This window comes from Nuphar pumila, chromosome 4, assembly GCF_984573655.1.
Source record: "Nuphar pumila chromosome 4, dmNupPumi1.hap1.1, whole genome shotgun sequence".
Taxonomy (NCBI): Eukaryota; Viridiplantae; Streptophyta; class Magnoliopsida; order Nymphaeales; family Nymphaeaceae; genus Nuphar; species Nuphar pumila.
The window spans coordinates 140,487,707-140,512,771 of NC_143252.1; the positions used below are offsets into that span (position 1 = coordinate 140,487,707).

Here is a 25,065-nt window from a genome sequence, read left to right on the forward strand (position 1 = left end):
ATGGTGACACAGGCACACTCTCTCGGATACTAACACGTGTGGATAATATTTTAATATTATTTATTAATTTTAATGATTTACAGTTTTACTTAAATAAAAATGCATTTTTTAACATTAAAATGTCAAAAAAAATAGTTTTTATTGATTAAAAATTAAACACTTTTGTATCCTCATGTCCAATTTCCAAAAAAAAAAAAAAACTTTTTGAGCCCAACCCGTGTTAATTGTCCTTGTGCCCACGTGTCCTTGTGATATATTGTGATTGAGGTCCACACTTGAAAAAAATCCCATAGCCTTACTAAATGGGATTCCGTCAACCCTCAAAATCATACACTAATTGAGCACGGAAGGATGCTCCTCACCACAAATGTGAAGCGTCCTTCCAAGGTAAATGAATCGGACCCCTCCCCCAACGAGAAAAGTTTTCGCTGAAAGGGAAGTTTGTCGTTGATTTTGGTGCCACGAGGAGCAGAAACGCATAGAATGCCGTGTGTTTCAACGCAAAGCCCCAGCTTTCTTCGGCACGCTAACAGGCCCTAAAGTCATACTCATCTTTGGATCTCATTATCGCAAGCTGTTTTAATCAAATGTGGCCCCGTAGATGTGGTCTGGATTAGCATTTGAACCAACCAAATCTGATTCTGTGCAGGATTTTTCCAGCGATTCAAAAATCAGCAATCATAAAATGTGGTCTAGATTAGCATTTGAACAGTCAAAATCTAACCTGTGTGCAGGATTTTCCACAGATTCAAAAATCAATGGTTGCAAAAGGATCAAAATGTTGTGATTTAAAAAAATAATGTATTCTTATGGAAAAATATGATTCAATGGTTGATTCTTATCAAATTAACCATGTTAAATCCATTTACATGCCAAAACAACTTGTAAAAATGAGATCTTAGTGTGGGTATGACGATAGAATATGACGTTGGGATGAGTGGATCCCACTTTTTTTTTTTTCTTTTTTTTTAAAGGCAAGCTGGGATAGGCAGACCCCTACTAGGACTATGCCGTTGGGTTTTGAACCTGCAACATCCCACTACAAAAAAACAGTTGATTAGCGACGGCGTTATATCGTCGCTACTTAGCGACGGATTAACGAGAGAAATGAATCCGTCGCTATAATTGGAGAATTTTACGAATCTAGCGACAGATTATATTCCCTCGCAAAATCCGTCGCTACTTAGCGACGGATTGTGCGAGTAAATATTTTGTCACAATAAATACGGCAGTTCGCGACGGAATTGCGACGGCTAAAATTCCATCGCAAAATAGTGACGGCCTAGGCGACGGAATATTTTCTGTCGCCTTTTTCGTTTTTTGAATTACGATGGCTTAGCGACGGAATTAATCCGTCGCGAAATGTCGCATTACCCCTAATCCCAGCCCTCTTCTTCCTTTCTTCTTTCGCTGCTCCCGCCCGCCGCCCTCTCCCTCCTGCCGCCCTCTTCCTTCGGCTGCCCTATCCATCCCGTCGACCTCTCTGCCGGCCACCACCGTTCGCCGGAAGTCGATCTCCGTCAACCTTCCGCCGCCGCCCGGAGCAATCGCAGGTATTTCCGGGCCCCACCGTTAAATGGATTGGGGGTCGACCCCCTGCGTTTTCCGGTAGGGGGTCGACTCCGCCAGGCGGTCGACCCCGGTAGGGGGTCGACTCCGCCAGGCGGTCGACCCCGGTAGGGGGTCGACTCCGCCAGGCGGTCGACCCCGGTAGGGGGTCGACCCCCTACCGTGTCCGGCCGGGGGTCAACCCCGGCAGGGGGTCAACCCCTTGTCATGTTCGGCAGGGGGTCGACCCCTTGTCATGTCCGGGGTCGACCCCCTGCCGTGTCCGACCGGGGGTCAACCCCGGCAGGGGGTCAACCCCTTGTCATGTCCGGCAGGGGGTCGACCCCGGTAGAGGGTCGACCCCGGCAGGCGCTCGACCCCGGCAAGGAAAAGCCCTTTCCCATTGCACCCGCTCCTTCGTCGCGCTCGAGTTCAACCCTCACACCTCTCCATCCGCAGCCTCCTGAGCCTACAAATATGATATTCGTGGATCCATATTCGCCCAAAGATGAGTTGGCAGGATCCTATTGTCCTAAGTTTGAAAGGTTTTTTTTTTCATGGTGACTTCATTTTAAATCATCATTTTTTTTGTGCAGATTTCTCAACGGAAGTCTGATTCTGTGCAGGATTTTTCCAGCGATTCAAAAATCAGCAATCATAAAATGTGATCTAAATTAGCATTTGAACAGTCAAAATCTAACCTGTGTGCAGGATTTTCCACAGATTCAAAAATCAATGGTTGCAAAAGGATCAAAATTTTGTGATTTAAAAAAAATAATGTATTCTTATGAAAAAATATGATTCAATGGTTGATTCTTATCAAATTAACCATGTTAAATCCATTTACATGCCAAAACAACTTGCAAAAATGAGATCTTAGTGTGGGTATGACGATAGAATATGACGTTGGGATGAGTGGATCCCACTTTCTTTTTTTTTAAAGGCAAGCTGGGTTAGGCAGACCCCTACTAGGACTATGCCGTTGGGTTTTGAACCTGCAACATCCCAATACAAGGTGACGTGCATTAGCTGCTCCAACCAGACAAGCAGAGCTCCCGTTGGTGAGTGGATACCACTTTCGTCTATATAGGATTGAGTTCGGTTCCAGTCATCCACTATATCATCCCCCATTTCATACCCCTCTTAAATCTTATCACGCAAGTTGTTTTGATCAAATCTGCACTTATAGATGGATTAAGCATGGTCGATTCAGTAAAAATATACCCTTGGATCATATTTTTTCAATGAAGAAAACCTGATTTTTTTTAAATCACAAAATTTTGTGTTGTCAACCATTGATTTTTCAATCGCCAAAAAATCCTACACACAAGTTGCATATCAGCGTTATAAATGTCACATCTATGGAGTCAGATTTGATCAAATCAACTTGCATCAACGAAATCTCAAATGACATAAGGGAAGAGCAAAACCTATTGGATTTGCAAACGGCAACCACACCACGCACACTACAAGAAAATTGTTAATTAGCGACGGAAATTTGCGACAGATTTTTTCCGTCGCTAATTAGCGACATATTAGCTAGAGATACAATCTGTCGCTAATTCGCGACGGATTAGCGAGGAAACAATTTTTATCGCTAATCTGTCGCTACTTAGCGATGGATTAGCGACTGCAATTTTTTTGTCGCTAATTCTTATTACAAGAACACCATTTTAGCGATGGATTTAGAGAGGGAACTCTGTCGTCGCTAATCCGTCGCTAATTAGCGATGACGTAGCGACAAAATATATTCCATCGCTTTTTTGGTATTTTGATTTACGACGGCTTAGCAACGGAATTATTCCGTCGCTAAGCCGTCGCTAAATGTCACGTAAAGCCCTAATCCCATCCCTCTTTCTCTTTTTCCTGTTTCGCTGTCTTGCTCCCGCCCGCCGCCCTCTCCCTCCCGCCGCCCGTCGGCTCTCGCCACCGCCCGGCCGCCGCCGCTCGCCAGCCGCCGCTCCCCGTCCACCGCTCGCCAGCCGTCCAGCGCTCGCCAGCCGTCCACCGCTCGCCAGCTGCCGCTCCCCGTCAGCCTCCCGCCACCGCCCGGCGACGCGCAAGTAATCATTTGCATCTGCATTTTCTTCTTCTTCTTCTTCTTCCTCCGATTCCTCATCTGCATTTTTGCTTCCTCCGAAACTATCTTTTTATGATTATGTCTTCTTTTTCATTTTTTCCATGATGTTCAATGCTTCTTCTGACACCTCTTGTACGAGAACAACTTTCAAAGCTTGTTCTTTGAGCAAAGATAAGCAAATTGTTCTGAGCGATTTCCTCCATTTCTGTTATTTTTTGCATTTTGTTTTATGGTTTTCATGTGACATCTTTCTTACATTATCTCCCGCTATTTTTCTATATATATTTATTTATTTATGTTATGTCCATGATGATTATTTCTTCTTCTGACACCTCTTGTATGAAAACTATCTCTTGAAGTTGTTCCTTGAGCACATGCAAGCGACTATCTGACCTATTTTCTATGATCTTTTTGAGGTTTTAACCGAATTACCAGTTTGTTTTCCAAGTGTTATTATTTGGAATATTTGTTTGGGCTAATGTTTGTTGGATGGGAAGATGTAACATCTTGTGCCATGTTTGTGTTAAGAAAAGGATTTTTGTCATTATTTTCCTTCTATTCAGTTTAATTTTCCTTTCCCTTTATTTCTTTTAATGATTGGGGAAACAAAGGGCATGATAGAAAAATATGAGTTTTAAAAGATTTTGATTGAGAAAATGGGAACAGAGAAATCCTAAAGAGAGTATATCATTATCCCATTTTTAATTGGTTGTGGTTTAGTTTATTGTATATTTTGCAAATGGTTTCTTAGTGTGTCTCTCTTTTTTATAATCTGTTAGGCAAGTGGTTGTTTAGTATTTCTCTGTACTGGTTTATGAAATTTTTGTTTTGTCACCTCTTGTATAAGAATGATCTTCTATAGATCGTCCGTTGAGCAGAGATAAACAATTTATGATCCATTTCCTATTTTTTCTTTGTTCTATTTTTCTTTGTTTAGTCTTTTTGCTTCCTTTGCATAAGTGTTTGTGTTTCCCTAATTAGCTTCAATATTCATTGCAGTACATTACTTGCACACTTTATTTCATCGCATTTCATCATTAGATATATCATCAACAGTTTAGTTGTTTTTTGCATTGCATAAGTGTTTGTGTTTCCCTAATTAGCTTCAATATTCATTTTAACACAGTGTTTTTTGCAGATTTCTCAACGAAACTCGCTTGTGCCCCGCCACCCGTGGTAAGTAAGTGACAAAAACAATGCAAATCGGGTAAATACCCGTGGTGAGTAAGTGATGCAAGTGCATCACATGTTATTTAATTTATTGAATGTAACACTTTATTGTTCACACACTCACTTAGTTGTTGATATCTAGGACTGCTTTGTTGGAGTTCGGAGATCATGCTGAGCATGATTTTAATGTATGAATATGAAAGTGTTCTTATTTTTGGAGTACGGAGTCCATGCTATGCATGATAGTAGTTAGTGGGATATTGAAGTGTGTTTGCTGCAGGTACATGTTTGACATTTGTTTGATATGAATTATTTCGATGTATTGCAATGTTTGATGTGATTGTATCCATGCTTACATGTAGTTACTTTCAATTTGATTATGTCTTCCATGTGAAATTGTATACTGAAAGCATGTTTCAAATGAATGTATCGTGTCATGAATAGTTTGCACATGAAAATATTAAGTTATTAATGCATGCATCATAATTCTTGTGATTGTATGACATCATATATTGCATGATAAATTTGATATTTTCTTCATCATATCATTCTGATGGTTCTCTTTTAACTGGTTAGGATACTATTCGTAACATCATATGACAGAATGACTGCAAACCGTGAATGGATGTACCGTAGGATAGTGGACAATGAGTTATCGAATGAATATATGGATGGTGTTGACAGTTTTATTGAATTTGCAACGGCAAGTGTCAGTACGGTAGATCCCACAGGTCGGATTAGGTGTCCTTGCAAGATTTGTAAGAATAATCGATTTGTAGAACCTCATGGCGTTAGACATCACCTATACAGGAAGGGTTTTGTGAGCGATTATCAAAACTGGACGTTTCATGGAGAAGAATTTAGAAACGATTTTGATGCACGGGTGAATGTGGTGCACAATAATTCATATACGAATTTGATATTTGATGCCGCAGGAACAGAATTGGGTTCTGCTATGAGTTCTAGTGATGTAAGAACTGTCGTAGATGAAGAATCACCAAACGATGCAGCTAGTAGATTTTATGATTTACTTAGAGATGCTGATGAGCCACTTTGGAACGGTTGTGAGAGTCACACTATCTTGTCTGCAGTTCTTCAACTAATGAATTTGAAGTCCGAGTATAATTTGAGTCAATCATGTTTTGACCGTTTGTGCATGATTGTGAAGAGTATGTTGCCTAAAGATGAGAAATTGCCACAAAATTTCTATCGTGCGAAAGTTATGGTCAACGCTCTAGGTATGGGTTACAAAAAGATTGATGTTTGTCCAAATCAATGCATGTTGTATTTCAAGGAGCAGGAAAATGACATATCATGCCCGTCATGTGGGCATCCTCGGTTCAAGCCAAAGACAAGAGGCAATGGTAGCACGAGATCAAAGGAAGTTTCATACAAGTCGCTCCGCTACTTTCCTATCACTCCTAGATTGCAGCGATTGTATATGTCTTCAAGGACAGCTAAACACATGAGATGGCATGTAAATAAAGTTCGACACGATGAAAACAAGATCACGCATCCTATTGACGCTGAAGCTTGGAAGTACTTTGATCGTACTCATCAGAACTTCGCAATGGAAGTGTGAAATGTTAGACTCGGTCTATGTACAGATGGATTTAATCCATTTGGGGGTAGATCAACTCCATACTCATGCTGGCCAGTATTTGTAACTCCATACAACCTTCCACCAAGCTTGTGTATGAAACGTCCAAATCTTTTCTTGTCTCTGTTGATCCCTGGTTCGACCTCACCTGGCCAAAATCTTGATGTATATCTAAGGCCATTGATTGATGAATTAAAAGTACTGTGGGATGACAGTGTTACCACGTATGATGCCCACAAAATACAAAATTTCAACATGAAGGTCGTTGTTCTATGGACAATCAGTGACTTCACTGCATATGGTATGTTATCTGGTTGGAGCACACATGGGAGGTTGGCTTGTCCGTACTGTATGGAGGAGTCCAAAGCTTTTAGATTGAGGCATGGAAGGTAGCTTTGCTGGTTTGATTGCCATCGTCGATTTCTACCCAGCGATCATCCGTTCCGACGTCAAAAGAATGCATTTAAAGCAGGCACAACTGAAACGGAAGGTCCATCCTCAAGATTGTCCGGCATAGAGATTCTAAGAAGATTGCGATACTTTCCAGATGTATTAACAGATGCCTGCAGTCCTACACCCTTCCGTGGATTTGGGAAGGATCACAATTGGACGAAAAAATCTATTTTTTGTGAACTACCGTATTGACCGACCCTATTGATAAGACATAATTTGGATGTGATGCATGTAGAGAAAAATGTGTTTGATAATGTGTTCAATACAGTAATGAATATTAAAGGGAAAACGAAGGATAATCCGAAGGCCCGTATGGAATTAAAATTAATATGTAAAAGACCAAAATTGGAACTCAAAGAGTATAATGGCAAAGTACTGAAACCAAAGGCGAAGTACGTGCTCAGACCTGATCAAATAAAACATGTTTGTCAATGGTTGAGACAACTGAGATTTCCAGATGGATATGTCTCTAACATTGCTCGGGCTGTGAAGATTGACGATGGACAGTTATATGGGTTGAAGAGCCATGATTGTCATATCTTTATGCAACGATTGATACCCCTAGCATTCCATGATATGTTAAACAAACCTATATGGGGGGTATTGTCTGAGTTGAGCGGATTTTTCAGAATATTGTGCGCATCGGAGGTCGTTGTATCAGATGTAAAGAATCTCGAGGACTCTGTCATCACCACTGTTTGTCTGTTAGAAAAGATATTTCCGCCAACATTTTTCGATGTTATGGAACATTTGATCATACATCTGCCATATGAACTAAGGGTTGGTGGCCCTGTGCAATATCGATAGATGTACCCATTTGAAAGGTATATGTTTTTTTATATTTGTCTCTTTAATGACAGATATTTAAAATTTGAAATGTATATTCTTGTCAGATGCATGTTCGACCTAAAAAAAAAGGTTCGTAATAAAGCAAGAGTAGAAGGCTCTATTTGTGAGGCGTACACTTTAGAAGAGATTTCAAATTTCTCATCTATGTACTTCGAACCTCATATTCCAACACGTTACACATGCCCGCCCCGTAACGATGATGGAGAGCAAGTAACTGTAGCTGACAAGCTGTCGATATTTCAACCACTTGGGCATGCATTTGGTAGTTGCCGATCAAGGCTATTGACAGATCGAGAGCAAGATGCAGCACACATCTATATTCTTTTTAATTGCTCAATGATCGACCCATACATCGAGTAAGTATATGTATATGCAACTCAATTATAAATCCTTTTATGTTCTATATGTAGATACATGGCTCGGTAATATAAGTATTTGTGGTTTGCAGACGATTTGATCTGGAGTTGCAAAGCAAAGTTTCACATCTCACTGATGCAGAAGTACAAAAAGAACGTGAAACTAAGTTTGTGGAGTGGTTGAAACAGTTGGTAAAGAAGCTAACATAAATTTTGTACTTATAAGCAACACTAAGTTACTTAATTGATCGTGATCACAATAATTGTTTATGTATGTGCATAGGTTCGCCATGGTGATGTTAAAGATCAAGGAATATGTGATTTAGAAAATGGTCCGACCAAAGTTGTGGAATGCTACAACGAGTATATCATAAATGGTTATCGATTCCATACAAAAGACTACGGTATAAACAAATCAACGATAAATAGTGGCGTGTGTGTCAAGGGTAGCAGCTACGGTGAAAATGAACATGATTACTACGGTGTTATAGAGGAAATAATGGAGTTGACTTACTTAGGCATGAATAACAGGGTTATTATATTCAAGTGTCATTGGTTTGATCCAACTGCAACAAGACTTGACAAAGCTTCAGGCATTGTGGAGGTGAATCATAAATCCAGTTTTGGAACATATGAACCATTCATATTAGCCTCGCAAGCTCAACAAGTTTATTATACTTCATATCCGAGTATAAAAAAGTCAGATAGAAATGAATGGTGGGCAGTTTGCAAGGTGAAATCCAAACTATACCCCGAGTATGATCAGTTACAGGAAGATGAGTTAGCTGAAGACAGTGATTACTATCAATCAGATGATGTCTATGACTTCGCTTATGGTCACGATGTTGCGCATGATATGCATGTCATATCTCCATTGGCCGATGAAACATTCATGGAGGAATGTGATCCAAATGATGTACCAAGTGGATGGACAAACAATGAAAAAGAAGAAGAAGAAGAAGAAGAAGAAGAAGAAGAAAGTCAAACTAGTGACGAGGAAGAATTCTCAAGCTAGTGAGCAAAATCTTATACTACAAACCTCTATTTAAATGCATACGAATGATTCGAATGCATTGAATACTTGATGTGAATGATTTCAATTATCTGAATGTATTATAATTTATGCAATTAACGAATGATTTGAATTAGTGCAATACTTGATGTCAATGATTTGAATTATTTGAATGCATTGCAATGCTCGATGTGAATGACTTGAATGCATTGTAATACTTGATGTGAATTATTTGAATGTATTGTATGACATATGTTATTTGTTAGAATATGGTTCGTGGAGGTTATAGTGGTCGCTCATCCAGTAGTAGCCAGGCTCAACCTTCATCTTCACGGGCTCCTGTGATAGGTATACCATATAACTAATTAGATGCTTGATTAGTTCAAATGCACATTCTGAGAATTTCTAATGTATTTTTTTACAGATGATGTTGCGCCTGTACACGACCCACCTACACCAGTTGATCACACAAGTCAACAGCCAACACAGGAAACAGGGTCTTCTCAGGCTGGCACAAGAAGACTCATTCAAATAGTGTATATCGATAATCGACCGTAAGTATTTTGTTTTCAATTATTGCATATCTTTTAAATATTTTATATTGATATTTACTGTGTAACAATTCATGTGTAGCACGAGGTTTGAGCCACAAGAAGTAGTACGGGAGATTAAGAATTCACTTCTTCAACATCTACCAGGACCAGTTGCTCAATGGAAAGAGTACCCAAAGGAGGTGTTAGACAGATTGTGGTCCTCATTCATGGTATACAGTTGTTCCTCATAGTTAATGTGTTTCATATTTAATTTATTTAAGCAATGTCTACTAACTTTTTGAAAATATTTGTAGGCTTCGAATCGCTTCGCAACTACGGTGGAAGAAAATGATGCAAGAAATGTGTGGCAGAAGGTGGCTGCCAATCGATTTGCAGACATGCTGCACACTATGAAGACTGCAGCAAAAAAAGCATCTGGCGTAGTAGATGATCCATTACTGTGGAAGGGCCATGGTCCTATTACTATCAGGAGAGCTTACTGGGATGAAATGTGTGATAAGTGGGCGGGAGATGCATTTAGAAATCGCTCTGCGAAGGCTGCACAAAATCGATCGAAGATGCCCGAAGCCCATCTACACACAGGTGGATCTAAGACATTTGGGAGCCACCTAAAGAAAATGGTAACTCGTCAATATATAATATTAATTTTATAAGTATTGTTGCAAACTTGTGTACTAAATCTTTTGTCATTTAACTTCGCAGGAAGCAGAAAAAGGAGGCAGTGTACCATATAAGGATGTGTTTGTAGAAACACATAAACGGAAGACTACGAGAGTCTTCGTATCAGAGAAGGCGAGAACGACAACAATATGTATTAATTCTATTAATAATCATTGCAATATATATGCAAGTTATCATAATGTTATCATTAATTATTAATGAATACTTTAAACATTATTTTGTAGGAAGCATATGAGCAACAGATGGTAGAGCGATATGGCGATGACGCTACTTAGCATCCATCATTTGATCCTACAGCATGGGTGACTGCAGCAGGTGAACCCAAAAAAGGTCGCGTGTTCGGGTTTGAGAGTAATATGAACACTTCACCAGTTATTGGTTCTTCCAGTTATGGCTCACCGACTTCTTGCGCCGACATAAGCTCCAAGCAGCCGACTATTCCTTCCGGTGATGATGTACGCCAGATCATTAATGAATCACTGAATAACTACTTTCAATACACCGTTGCCCCCTTTCTCCGAAATGAGATCAAGGCCGCTGTTCAGAATAGGGGATTTTCGATTCCAGGTCCCTCTCAGGTATAATCACATATTCAGTTTTTGACTGCCTTAGCACACATATGAGCATGCTATAATAACATATAAAGTTTTTTTACTGCCTTAGAACACATATGAACATGCTATATATCATTTATGATAGAATCACATATAAATTTTTTTGCTTTGCCTGCCTTAGAGCACATATCAGCATGCTATATTCACATATTCAATTTTTTGACTGCCTTAGCATACATACGAGCATGATCGAATCACATATATAGTTTTTTGCCTGCCTTAAAGCACATCTGAGCATGGTAGAATCACATATAGAGTTTTTCTAGATGCCTTAGAACACATATAAACATGCTATAATCACATATTCATTTTTTTGACTGCCTTAGCACACATATGAGCATGATAGAATCACACACACACACACACACACACACACACACACACACATATATATATATATATATATATATATATATATATATATATATATATATATATATATATATATAAAACTTTTTGTCTGCCTTATAGCACATATGAGCATGATAGAATCACATATAAAGTTTTTTTGACTGCATTAGAACACATATGAGCATGCTATAATCACATATTCAGTTTTTTGCATGCCTAAGAACACATATGAGCATGTTATAATCACATATTCAGTTTTTTGACTGCCTTAGAGCACATATGAGCATGCTATAATAACATATAGAGTTTTTTTATTGCATTAGAGCACATATGAGCATGCTATAATCACATATAAAGTTTTTTTGCCTGCCTAAGAACACATATGAGCATGATAGAATCACATATAAAGTTTTTTTGACTGCATTAGAACACATATGAGCATGCTATAATCACATATTCAGTTTTTTGACTGCCTAAGAACATATATGAGCATATTATAATCACATATTCAGTTTTTTGACTGCCTTAGCACACATATGAGCATGCTATAATAACATATAGAGTTTTTTTACTGCCTTAGAACACATATGAACATGTTATATATCATTTATGATAGAATCACATATAAAACTTTTGGCTTTGCCTGCCTTAGAGCACATATGAGCATGCTATATTCACATATTCAATTTTTTTACTGCCTTAGCACACATACGAGCATGATCGAATCACATATATAGTTTTCTGCCTGCCTTAAAGCACATCTGAGCATGGTAGAATCACATATAGAGTTTTTTTAGATGCCTTAGAACACATATGAACATGCTATAATCACATATTCAATTTTTTAACTGCCTTAGCATATATATGAGCATGATAGAATCATATATATATATATATATATATATATATATATATATATATATATATATATATATATATAACTTTTTGTCTGCCTTAGAGCACATATGAGCATGATAGAATCACATATAGAGTTTTTTTATTGCCTTAGATCACACATGAGCACATGATAGAATCACATATAGTGTGTAATTTATTTCATTATATTTTGTTTATCAATACTGACTGTTCTTTTCTTGTGTAGGCTGCTAGCGATAATCAGGGTAGTGGAGCTGAAGGGATAGATAAAGACAATGAACAAGAAGACGCACAAAATCTTGACGATGATTAGAGGACTGTGTTGAAGAAGTTCTATTTTTTTTATTTTTCCTAATTGTAATTGTTGAATTGTAAATAATTAAACTTCTTAATTTTAAGGTGGAACGATTAATTGTTGTAGATTCTTTTTATATGAATTTTTTTGTGTGGTTTGTTTTTTATTTACAGGAAATATAAATTGTACAGAAAATAGAAATTGTACAGTTCTCGGTATTTAATTTTCAAATAATTTTTTTTTTAATTTTTTTTCGTGTTTGCGATGGATTAGCGACGGAACCATCCGTCGCTATTCATATTAATCTAGCGACGGCATAGCGACCGAAGTAAATCCGCCGCTAAGCCGTGGTCGCCGTTTAGTACCGGCGGATTGGCGACGAAATATAGCGCTGGTTATTCCGTCGCAATTAGCGACGGACCTGGCGACGGAATAATTCCGTCGCCAGTTAACGTCGAAATATTCACGACGTAAGCATACTGTCGCCTCGTTGTCGCTAATCCGTCGCTAACCATGTTAGTGACGGATTAGCGATGGAATGTGGTCGTCGCTAATCTATTGCTTTGTTGTGGTGGCACATCTGAACAAGGTATTTAAACCAACCGAGTAAGTGGAGCTCGACGCATTCAAGCTCAGCTCATGCCTGTGACCAGCCAAGCCCAGCCAAGTTTGACCTTGTGATCAACCCAAGCTAAACGAGCCCACCATGAACCGGCTCGTTTATAATTAAAAAAAATTTGTTTTCAAGTTAAAAGTAAAAGGATCAAAACTCTTGATTATAAAATCGAACTCAAAATGGCTCGTGTCCCTAAAAGAAAAACACTAACCTTCTTGCAAGACACACATGGGTGTCAACCCATCGGGTTTGGTTCGAACTCAGGTGAAACCAGACCTGGTTTCGATCTTTTGGTATGGTATCGTGTTTGGATCCAGGTTTAATCAGACCCACCATAAGAGAAATCATACTCAGACCCGATAAGAACTACATGAGCCAGGCCCGGGTCATACCCAGTAAAATAGTATTTTTTATTATTTTTTCATTGAAAAATTGCAGGTCTTAATTGAAACTCGGGACCAGCTCCAGTCTGTTATAAAATTTTACAAACTATACCCGAATCCATGTATTAATCAGACCCAACTCGGGTCATTATCGGGCCTTCTTATTTATCACCATACCCGGACCCTATAGGGTTTTGTAAGGGCTGAGTCGGGTAAACCCGACCCATTGACACCCTAATTTCAATAATTGGTTTTATTTACTACTGCATATATCATATATCATGAAACAAGCAAAATATATCTACTAAGCTAAACACCCACTATTCCTGTTCAGCTTGGCAAAACCCAAAAAACCTATGCCCCCAACGGGTTTGATGCAGGGCCTTGGCAACTAAACGGCGAAGCAGGTTATATGTCCCCCCCCCCCCCCGATGATTCACTGAATCCCACGCCTGTGTTCGGAGCTTTGAATGAGCACCACGTATACAAGCACATGAGGCTCGTATTCCTGTGTATGTTGACATAACTTTGCATCGTACTCTGGTGTTGTTGCAAAGACTTAAGTACCTTTTATTGCTATTCTTCTCATAAAGTGATGGTTTGAGAAAATGACAAAAATGCCCTTCATTCAAAAAAGAAAAAACAAATAGTTCAAAAAAAGAACAAACATGTCCTCCATCCAGAAATTCGAGGATGATGTTGACTCTTCAAAGTCTTCTTCTTTTTCTGTTCAAAAAAAGGACAAACATGTCTTCTTCTTCTTTCTCCGTAAAACATTGTAAAACCCTTTCTCTCTCTAGAGAAGAAATCAAGGGAAACAAAGAGTTCTTCCTGGAGAAGGCCATGAACATCAACCCTCTCACTCTCTCTCCTTTCTCTCTCTACTTATGTGCCTGATTTAGAGTTTTTGCCCTTACAGAAGGGGGGTCCGGGGGCTCCCCCCCCGGTGCGGATCCCGCTGCGCGGTCAGCGGACGGGGGTCCAGGGGGGGCCGCCCCTGGCGAGGGGCTCGGGGGGCAGCGCCCTCCGGACCAAATTTTTTTTGGGCCTTCCAACAATGATTTGTAGTATTATCGAGCTTTCCTACAACAATTTATAGTATTTGTAGTGTCTTTCGTAAATCGCAAAACGCTAGAGTGATTTGTAGTGTCTTCCGTAAATCGCTATAGCGATTTGTAGTGTCTTCCGCAAATCGCTATAGCGTAGCGATTTGCGGAAGACACTACAAATCGCTATAGCGATTTACGAAAGACACTACAAATCGCTATAGCGTTTCACGATTTACGGAAGACACTACAAATCGCTATAGCGATTTACGGAAGACACTACAAATCGCTATAGCGTTTTGCGATTTACGGAAGACACTACAAATACTACAAATTGCTGTAGGAAAGCTCGATAATACTACAAATCATTGTTGGAAGGCCCAAAAAAATTTGGTCCGGAGGGCGCTGCCCCCCGCCAGGGGCGGCCCCCCTTGGACCCCCGTCGCCGGGGGGGAGCCCCCGGACCCCCCTCCTGTAAGGGCAAAAACTCTAAATCAGGCACATAAGTAGAGAGAGAAGGGAGAGAGAGTGAGAGGGTTGGTGTTCATGGCCTTCTCCAGGAGGAACCCTTTACCTCCCTTGATTTCTTCTCTACAGAGAGAGAGGGTTTTACTGTGTTTTACGAAGAAGGAAGAAGAAGAAGATGACGATGGAGCAATGTAGGATCGTCTGTTGGATGTGCACAAAAGTAGAGAGAGAAAGGAGAGAGAGTGAGAGAGTTGATGTTCATGGCCTTCTCTAGGAAGAACTCTTTGTTTACCTTGATTTCTTCTCTAGAGAGAGAAAGGGTTTTACAATGTTTTACGGAGAAAGAAGAAGAAGACATGTTTGTCCTTTTTTTGAACAGAAAAAGAAGAAGACTTTGAAGAGTCAACATCATCCTCGACTTTCTGGATGGAGGACATGTTTGTTCTTTTTTTGAACTATTTGTTTTTTCTTTTTTGAATGAAGGGCATTTTTGTCATTTTCTCAAACCATCACTTTATGAGAAGAATAGCAATAAAGGGTACTTAAGTCTTTGCAACAACACCAGAGTCCGATGCAAAGTTATGTCAACATACACAGAAATACGAGCCCCATGTGCTTGTATACGTGGTGCTCATTCAAAGCCCCGAACACAGGCGTGGGATTCAGTGAATCATTGGGGGCGAACATACACAACCCTCTCACTAAACGGTGATCAGGATTCCATTCTCATAAGCCAGAACGATGTAGAAAAAGTGATGCAAAATGGAAAATCTCGTATAGGTTTTCTGACCCTTCCAAACTAGAGACTTTTTAGCTGAGAATTTTTCTAAAAAGTACACACACCAAGAAAAAATTTATTTTTACATTCTCCACCACTACCACCACCCGCTATCTCACCATAATCACCACCCTCCTTCTCTCATTTTTTTTTTTTTTACATTTTCCCATATTTTTCAGGCTATAGAAACAAGCTAAAAGCTTTTTTTAATTTTGGAAAACATCTCATGTCAAAAACTCTTATAGGCAAAACTCTCTTTTCACATGAGTTTTCTCACTTCCAAACGTGAATGAGAGCAAGGATGAAAGTCTGAGAGAGAAGCCCGGCACCACAGGTTTACACTATCGAAAAAGTAGCAGCTAGAGCACGGCGGACGATTGAGACGCAGATTCCTCCAAGTAGAAGATGGTGGGCGTCGGTGGCTCCGTGATATCAACCGTCCCTTCCAGCATCTTGGCAATCTTCCCCATGGACGGCCTCATCTCCGTCCGTTCTTGGAGGCACCACATCGCGGTCTTCACCATCCTATCAACCATCACAGAGTGTTGGTGATCATCATAAGTTTGAAGGAGCTTGGGGTCCAAGATCTCCTCCACATTCTTCCCTTTGCACGCCTTCTGGTACGCCCACCTGGGCAAGTACCAGTCGGCGCTCTCCAAGGACGGTCTCTGAAACTCCGAGTTGCGGATCCCGCAGACGATCTCAAGCAGCACCATTCCAAAGCTGTACACGTCTGCCTTGGCCGTGATCGGTTGGTCGCCCCCGATCCATTCAGGGGCCATGTACCCGCGAGTGCCGCGCACGTTCGATATGCTCACCATGTCTTCTTTGTTGGCTAATTTAGCCAATCCAAAATCAGATACTTTCGGGCAGAAATCATCCTCCAAGAGAATGTTTTCTGGCTTGATATCGCGGTGGAGCACCCACTCCAAGCACTCTTCGTGGAGGTAGGCAATGGCCCTCGCCACGCCGACGGCGATGCGGTATCGAGTGCTCCAATCGAGCATGGGCTTCTCCGGGAGGCCTTGTTGCCGGGCAGCGGCGGGGAACAGGTACTTGTCAAGGGAGCCATTGGGGACGTACTCGTAGACGAGGAGCCTCTGTCCCTTCTCGGCGCAGAACCCCCACAAGCGCACCAGGTTGAGGTGGTGCACCCGGGCGATGATCGCGGTTTCGGCCCAGAACTCGGCGTCGCTGCTGTGGCGTGTGGGAAGGTACTTGAGCCGCTTCACGGCGACGACGCGGTGGTCCGGCAGCTCGCCTTTGTAGACGGTACCGAAGCCGCCCTCTCCTATCTTGCTGGCGAAGTCGTTGGTGGCGGCCTTGAGCTCGGAGTAGGAGAATCGCACGAGACCGCCTGCGGGCGAGAGCCCCAATCCCCACATCTGTGTCAACTCCCTGTACCTGGTGTGCCTCCGAAGGAAGGCCCAGAAGAAAGCTACTCCAGCAATAAGCTCTAATGCGAAGGAGCAAGAGACGATGGAGAGATTCCTCGTCTTCTCGTTGGATCTCTTCGGGGGCTCCTGGAGGCGAATAACAACCTTACATCCAGTCTTCACCAATGAATCCATGCCGGTGAAGTTGGAAGCGTCGTCGGTCTCTCGTTTCGATACGCGGAGGAACATGACGGTCTGCGGGGAGGTCCAGTGCCCGTTCACCAGCCCACTCATCTGGAGAGCGCAGTACTGGCTTCCATTAAACTTATAGACGAAGCCGAGGCATGTCGTATTGCTCAAGCAGATTTTCTGGCAGCAGGAGAGATTCGAAGCTTGGACGACGTCGGTGAAGACCTGGCTCGTCCTCTCGCCGAAGCTCACAAAATCTAGGCGCAAAAACTTGCTCTCCGCGGGGTCTTTTAAGAGTTGGATTTTGCGCTCGCAGCTGCCTCCGGGAGTGATGCGAAACCCCGGCGGGCAGATGCAGGTGACGGTGTCGCTAATATCACTCTTGCACACGAAGTTGGGGCCGCAGGCGCCGCTGATCTTGCAGGGGTTCGCAACCGCTCGCCAGACAACTGCCCAAGTCCCGGTGTCTGGGTCCATGCTGTGCATCCTCAGGTTGCCGTCTGGGTCCAGAGTGACCCTCCGCTGCCTGTTGGGCGCCTTGACATCAGCTGCAAAATATTGCTCACCATTCTTTTTTAGAATAGTGCCATTGGGTGACAGGCTAACCGGAGTCCCCTTTCCATCGTTGTCCGGCCAGTACTGGTCTCTGGATTGAAAGGTCAGGAAGTTCGATGGGAGGAGCACGTAGTTGCCTGAGCCGTAGTCGGTGGGGCTCTTGCTGGAGACCAGAGTTCGAGGGGCCGATGGGTTTTGGAACGTTTGGGTCGGGAGGATCGTATCTGTTGGTGAGTCGAAGCTGGACCAGTTGTCGAACCGCAGGCGACCAATCTCTTCTAGGACGAGTTTTGTTGAGTTGGGGTTGGTGGTTTTGGCGTTGGGCAAGAGGTTTGGGCCGGTGGTGTGGTTGGCGAGGATTAGTTCCCCTTCTGGAGAGAAGACAAGAGAGGATGAGATGCTTAGAGGGGAGTCGCGGTTGGCGGTCCAGACGATGGTTTGGTTGATGGCGTTTTTGTACCAAATGGCGAAGAGGAAGAGGTGCGAGGAGGTGGGGAGGGGGCGGAAGCCCGCTGCGAAGGTGCCGTTGGGGGAGACGAGGACTCGGTTCTGGCTCACGAGCCAGGGCGAGTCTTGGAGGGAGAAAGAAGAGAAGAGACGTGGTTGGCTGGGTGCTGCAGAGCAAGAGTAGAAGAGGAAGAGAGGAAGGATGATGGTGATGCGGAAGGCCATGAATGAACAGTGGGTTGAGGGAGAGATGAGATTGGTCCTCTGGCTTTGGTGAGGATGAAGATTGAAGGGAGTAAAGCCACATAAATATAGCTGATGTGTGGCCCCCACTGGTGCTCAGTTTCCAACAAGATGTCCAAAGCTTGCATCTTGACTTGAAGTCAAGTCAATTCCATCAATCTGTCAAATCACTTTAAAAAACTGATTCAACAACTTCATCTTCTATTGATTCATCTCACAATGACCTCATGGTCTTTTTTGTTTTTTGTTTTTTTATTTTGAAAAGCAAGCTGGGGTTTGTCAGACCCATTTTAAATTGGACTCGATAGATGCGATCTACATTATTTATTTAATGAAAATTGATATTTAAATCGCTCAAATCTGACTTGTGTAGGATTTTATTGATTGATTTTTTATTCTCCACAATATCCAGCACAAGTAGAAGATTAAAAAATTAACGGTTGACAAAGAATATAATTTCATTATTTAAAGGGCTTCTTCTTATTAAATTGACCATGAATCCATCTAAGGTCACGTTTGATTAAAACAAATTGTACCGTGAAGATGAGGGATGACACAGGGGATGAGTGAAACAGAGCTCAAGAAAAAGGGCTTTTCATGAGAATTGGCATGGATTTCTAAATAAAAAATCCTGTCAGCTCAGTGCTTAGAGGTTAAAGTACCAAAGGATTTGCACGTAAAAAGTGTGGCAGGTGGTGAAAAAAGCTATAAGACGCTTGTCAAATAGCACTTTCCAACTTTGATTTTTGTTTCACTCATCATGAAAAATAGATGTCAGCTCAGCAACTTCCCATAAAAATTAGGTGAAACAAAAGGGAAAAATTGCAAGAATGAAATCTCAAGAGCGGGCATGACGATAGAGTAGGAGTTAAGGATGATTTCATCCTGCTTCATTCGTGTCACCCCAAATCGTGAGGAAGCCCTTACTGGTATCACATAAGTAGGGGTGTCAGCCGGTTTGGTTGAACCCAAGTAGAACCTGACTTGGACTAGATTTTTGGGTATGGTATCGGCCCGGAACACAATTTTATTATAAGAGAAATCATACCCGAAAACGATAAAAACTACATAAACCAGATCGGGATCATATTCGATAAAATAATATTTTTTTCATTTTATATTAAAAAATGCAAGTCTTAATCAGAACTCAAGTCAGGCACAGGTCTAAAATTTTACAAACTATACTTGAGTCCATGTATTAATCAGACCTTGGGGTCCAGACTTGAGTCTTAATCAGGTCTTCTTATTTGTCACCATAACCGAACCCTAAAGAATTTGGTCCAGGTAAACCCGACCCATTGACACTCCTACATGTAAGTGCCTGGTTATGTGACTGAATGCTGTCCAGCTTAAGGTAATATTAATAACCCAATGACAAAGGGGCCCACAGGGCCAATATTTTTAAAGGACCTAACCTGTTGCCATATGCAATCGTGACCGCACACTCTCAAATTCGATTGGCATAAATTAGCGGTCTTTAACTGCTGCTAATGTTCTGGGTGGGAAAATGCCCTCTAGCGGCGGTCCAGAAACGTCTTAAAGGGCGTTTTTCACTTTAAGGCGTCTGACACAACAGTCTGTTACGGGTTCCTCTCTCTCTCACTATATATATATATATATATATATATATATATATATATATATATATATATATATATATATATATATATATATATATATATATACGTGTGCGTGTGATTAGGCGTAACAGTAGATGCTCAATCATCAGACAAAGCGTTGCACGAATCCGATTGCTTTTGTTTTTTTTGTATGTTTTGGTGACTTTAACCAGTGGTCTTGACGACAGCTAAAGGTCTGGGTGGAAAATGATGATTTAGCAGTGGTTGCGAACGTCGCTAAGTCATCGTTTGACACAAAAAATTAACCGCTGATTCGCACGGGATCAACAAAGAAAAAGAGTCCACTGTTATACCCATCTTATGTATAAGAACTGAACATATTAGGCCCCATTTCTCATTCTGCCACGTTCTGTCCTATAGGTTTTCAGTGTTTTATAATAGATCTGAACCGTTAGATGTGTTTGGCATGCTCAATTTAGTGGGTATCGATGCTTAGATAAAAAAAATTATCAAAAAGATACATTTTTATGAGTCAGGAAAAATTGATACCACTGATTTTTTGGATCACCAGAAAAACCTGTATACAGGTCAGATTTGGGCCATCAACTAAACAAAACCTACAGATCGCGGTGTTAGACGTGATAAAAAATATTTAAAACTATGATTTTTGAAGGGACTGAACGAGACCTAATGAAAAAGAGGACCTAAGAAACACATTACTATATATATATGAAAGAGAGAATCCCATAACAGTGGACGAGCAAATTGTTCACTATTATTGGATAAACACGGATGCTTTTTTAAGTGAAAACAAAAATTAGCACAAAAATTAGCAGCAATCGCAACTGCCGCTAATTATCATTTTTTCTGCCCAAACAATTAGTGGCAGTTGTGACCGCCAATATTTATTGTGGATTAATGTTGTATGGGATCATGGTACAAAAAACCACCTTTTATATATATATATTTATAATAACTGAACATATTAAGCTCTCTTTTCTTGTTCTGCCGGGTTAGGCCCCATAGTTTGAAGTGTTTTATGATTGATCTGAACTGTAAGATGTGTTTAGCATGCTTGATTTAGTAGAAATTGACTCTTGGATTGTGTTTTTTCAACAAAAAAATGTATTTTTATGAGTCAGAAAATTTTGATTCCTTCATAGCCGTTGATTTTGGATCACCAGAAAAACTTGTACACATATCAGATTCCAGTGATTCAAAAGCCGATTTTCACTAAACAAAACCTATAGATCACATATATGGTGTTAGATATGAGAAAAAATACCAAAAAAATATGGGGCAGAATGAGCGCATTACTATATATATATATATATAAGGTGGTTGTCTACCATGATACCAAAAGGTAATATACACTCGTGTTTGTATGGATATAACCATCAAATGGTAGATCTAACTCTAGGGTGTAGACCAATACGGTATCAATGACCCCATAGATGTGATCAGCATCATTTATTTGATAGTAATCACAGTTACAATCAAATTGTTCAATATAACTTTCTGAGTCAGATTCTGTTACAACGTGAGCAATTGATTTTTGAAACCCTTGAAAAAACTACTTATTGATGGATTCTGTCTAAATCTGCCGTGCTTGGTCGGCAAAATGTCATGTAGATCCTTTGGATTTTGCAAAATTGACAATCACAAATGCCCGCAGCAAGTTCAGACATGCATGACCCGGCTTATCAGTTATCACCTATTTTCACGATTATGGAAATTTGGAAATGATTCAGTTTACCTTTTATTTCAAACAGTGGCGTTAACCCTGAAATTGCTTTTTTTCTGCATTCTTCTTTGACGAAACAGCTCAGCTAGCCTTTTTTGTAAATAAAAAAAAATTGAGGTGGGTATAGTTTTTTTTTTTTTTATAACCCGAAGAAACCGCACCCCCGGTATAGTATTTTAGTTGAACTCACAATTAATGATTTCATTTGTGCTGACAACATAGATGCAAGCCTCTCGGCACAATCTGACCGCATAGATGTATTCAGCATGTTCTTTTATTAAAAGATTGCATCTTAGACCATGTTTTTTAATGCAAAAATATGATTTTTTGAGTTATAAAGTTTTTCTACATTGTGTGATGTTAATTTTTGAAACTCCTGAAAGACTTGCTTTTCGCAAAGCAGGCACAAGAAATAAAAGTCATTTTCTAGAATACAAACCATGTACATTACATCTGTAAGGCCTGATAAGAAGATAAATGTGATTTCTGTTCAATAGTATGGTAACTTCGATACACTATTTACCTTGTATACATCATTCACCATCTAGGCAGATGTTGGTAAATGCAGATAGTCATGCACATGGATTCCAGAAAAAACGTGAAAGCGACGGCAGTGAGAGAGGGGGAACACGGCTATCTCGCGTGGTTGTAAAGATCGTGGTCCATTTGTTTATATCGAAAGATTACTTGATCTATAATCAATTCCAGACTTGATTGACTCAATCTGACAACTTAAACTGCCCCACTTAGACTTTCGTCGACTTGCCTTTACCTCAAAAATTTCGGTTTTTATTTTTTTACATAACAAAGGAGACTGCCTGTGCAGAGTGATTGAAAGGATTCTGATGCCAAAGCTAAGCAGAAGACCTGAGTTCATAAGGATCCGTTTGAATTCATTTTGATATTTTTAGCATTTGGATCTTTTTTCGTGTTTAGGTCATTTTGTAATGGATATTGGATCCCTATGCATGATTCATATATTAATTAAGATAAGTTTTATCTTTTTACGAGTTATCAATTTAGGTAGTTTACTTGGATTGAGATTTGGAAGACCTCGTCTATAAATGGATAAACTAGTTAATTTTCAGTTTATTTGATTTATTCTCTACTTTGCATTAATTTTTTGCATTTTCTAGCTATTTCTTATAGTTGATAATTTTCTCGTAAATCAAGCACCCCCCCCCTCCCATTTACATCAATTTGATATCAAAGCAACTTTCTCATAAATCGAGCCCCTTTCGATTTAAAGTCGAAGTCCTGATCAGGTTTACGATATCGATAAATGAAAGCCAAGATCCACCTAAAGAAGCCACATTGTTAAGGGTGATGTTTTACCTAAAAGAGTTGAGTATTGATAGACCTTTATGAGAACTCTTAGGAGACGTCCCGTTTGGATAGAAAGAATCGGTAGGTAGTAACTCTAGCTTGGGTAGGACTTCTTGTATTTGCTTGTGAGAGTCCTTAATTAACGTGTCTATTTCTTTTACATTTGACTCTACCTCCTTCTCATTTGACGTGCCCTTGTTTATCATCTTAACAACCCCCCTCAGATGCAACAGGCCAGAAAGAATGTTAAGTTATGTTTGAATCGAAGTAAGTTGAACTGGTCGAGTGGCAAAGGCTTTGTCAGAATATCTGCAACCTGATCAATAGAGAAAATGTGTCGAACAACCAATTGTTTCTTGTGAATTCGATCACGGACAATAATGGACAGCAATTTTCACATGCTTACTGCGCTGATGAAACGCAGGATGAGCTGCCATAAAAGTGGCAGTAACATTGTTGCAGCATAACGCTGGAATAGATTTTAAAGGTATACAAAGTTTACCAAGTAAGAATTGCACCTAGATGAGCTCGCGACAGTGTTGGCAACCACATGATATTCTGCCTTTATGCTGGACCGAGCAACAGTCGACTGCTTCTTTGAGCTCCAAGAAAGAAGATTGGGTCCAAGATAAATAGCATAGTCACCAGTAGATTTTCTGTCAGGGCACCCTACCCAATCAACATCAGAAAATGCAGAGAGAGAGAGAGAGAGAGAAATCTGAGGTGGGTCGTAGGAGAAGATCAAACTGGATGGTATGCTTGACATAGCGTAGGATCCGTTTGACTGATGCCCAATGATCAGTGGTAGGATTGGCCATAAATTGGTAGACTTTATTGAGTGCATAAAACAAGTTAGGTCGAATCAAGGTCAAATATTGATGTGCCCTAACAAAACGTTTGTATAATCTTGGGTCATGAAAGCTAGATTCATACTGTGCAGAGAGACTCTAAGATGGCAATTAAGGGGTAGTAATAGGCTTAGCCCATGTCATGCATATCCGATTAAGAAGATTAACTGCATACTTTTGTTGAGAGAGGAGTCCTTGAGTAGTAGAAATAGCTTCTATGCCCAAGAAAAAATGAAAATCACCAAAATCCTTAAGCGCACAAACTTGTTAGAGTCTCATAATGAGATTATTAAGGAAGGGAAACAATTGTTCGTCAACAGGATATCACCCACATATACTAATAAAAAAGGGTAAGCTTATCCTTTTTCAGAATAAATAATGATGTAAACCCCATTTCTAAAAGAGCAGTAGAGAGTTGTTGGTACCAGGCTCGAAGAGCCTGACGACCCTGTTTGAGACGGTAGAGAGCCTTCTAAAGTTTATAAATGTGATTCAAATAACTAAAATCTTTAACCCAAGTGGTTGGTCCATATAAACATCCTCATGAAAATCAACATGAAAAAAAAAATTCTAAACATCCAACTCTTAAACAAGCCATTGATTGCTTACAACAATGGTTAGAATAGTATGAATAGTGGTGGGTTTCACCATGGGACTAAAAGTTTCAAAATAATCAATACCTTCTTCTTGATTATAATCTTTGGCAACTAGACGAGCTTTATATTGTAGAAGAGACTCATATGCTCTTCATTTTACTTTGAACACCCATTTGCAACCAATGACATTTTGAGCTACATGAGGTGGTTCAAGAACCCAAGTACTATTATGCATAAAAAATTTATACTCAAGTAACATAGCATCACGCCAATGTGGACTCTGGTTAGCTTGATGGAAAGACTTGGGTTCAAAATCATGAAGATATTGAGTTAATAGGGCAATAGGCAAAGGATACAAAGTGGTGAGAAACACTTTTGGAATATGTGTATCATCTTGGGATCGAGTGACCATTGGATGGTGACAAAGTGGC

General features: G+C 40.4%; 1 protein-coding gene and 2 non-coding genes across 3 annotated transcripts; 2 read left to right on the top strand and 1 right to left on the bottom strand.

The window, feature by feature from the left end:
• Positions 1-3,725: 3,725 nt before the first annotated feature.
• On the top strand, positions 3,726-3,820 carry LOC149841336 (small nucleolar RNA snoR1). Its single transcript, XR_016431750.1, has one exon. It is a non-coding gene; the product is annotated as a small nucleolar RNA snoR1 (small nucleolar RNA).
• A 110-nt stretch (positions 3,821-3,930) lies between these two features.
• Positions 3,931-4,021, top strand: LOC149841337 (small nucleolar RNA snoR1). The gene has a single exon (XR_016431749.1). It is a non-coding gene; the product is annotated as a small nucleolar RNA snoR1 (small nucleolar RNA).
• An 11,792-nt stretch (positions 4,022-15,813) lies between these two features.
• LOC149841338 (G-type lectin S-receptor-like serine/threonine-protein kinase At5g24080) lies at positions 15,814-18,764 on the bottom strand. The gene has a single exon (XM_090004761.1). It carries the CDS (start codon positions 18,520-18,522, stop codon positions 16,090-16,092), a length of 2,433 nt encoding a protein of 810 aa, XP_089860887.1. The 5' UTR covers positions 18,523-18,764; the 3' UTR covers positions 15,814-16,089.
• Between the last annotated feature and the right edge of the window lie 6,301 nt (positions 18,765-25,065).

Coding starts and splice junctions, on each gene's coding strand:
- LOC149841338 (XM_090004761.1), bottom strand. CDS start 18,522: ATGGCCTTCCGCATCACCATCATCCTTCCTCTCTTCCTCTTCTACTCT.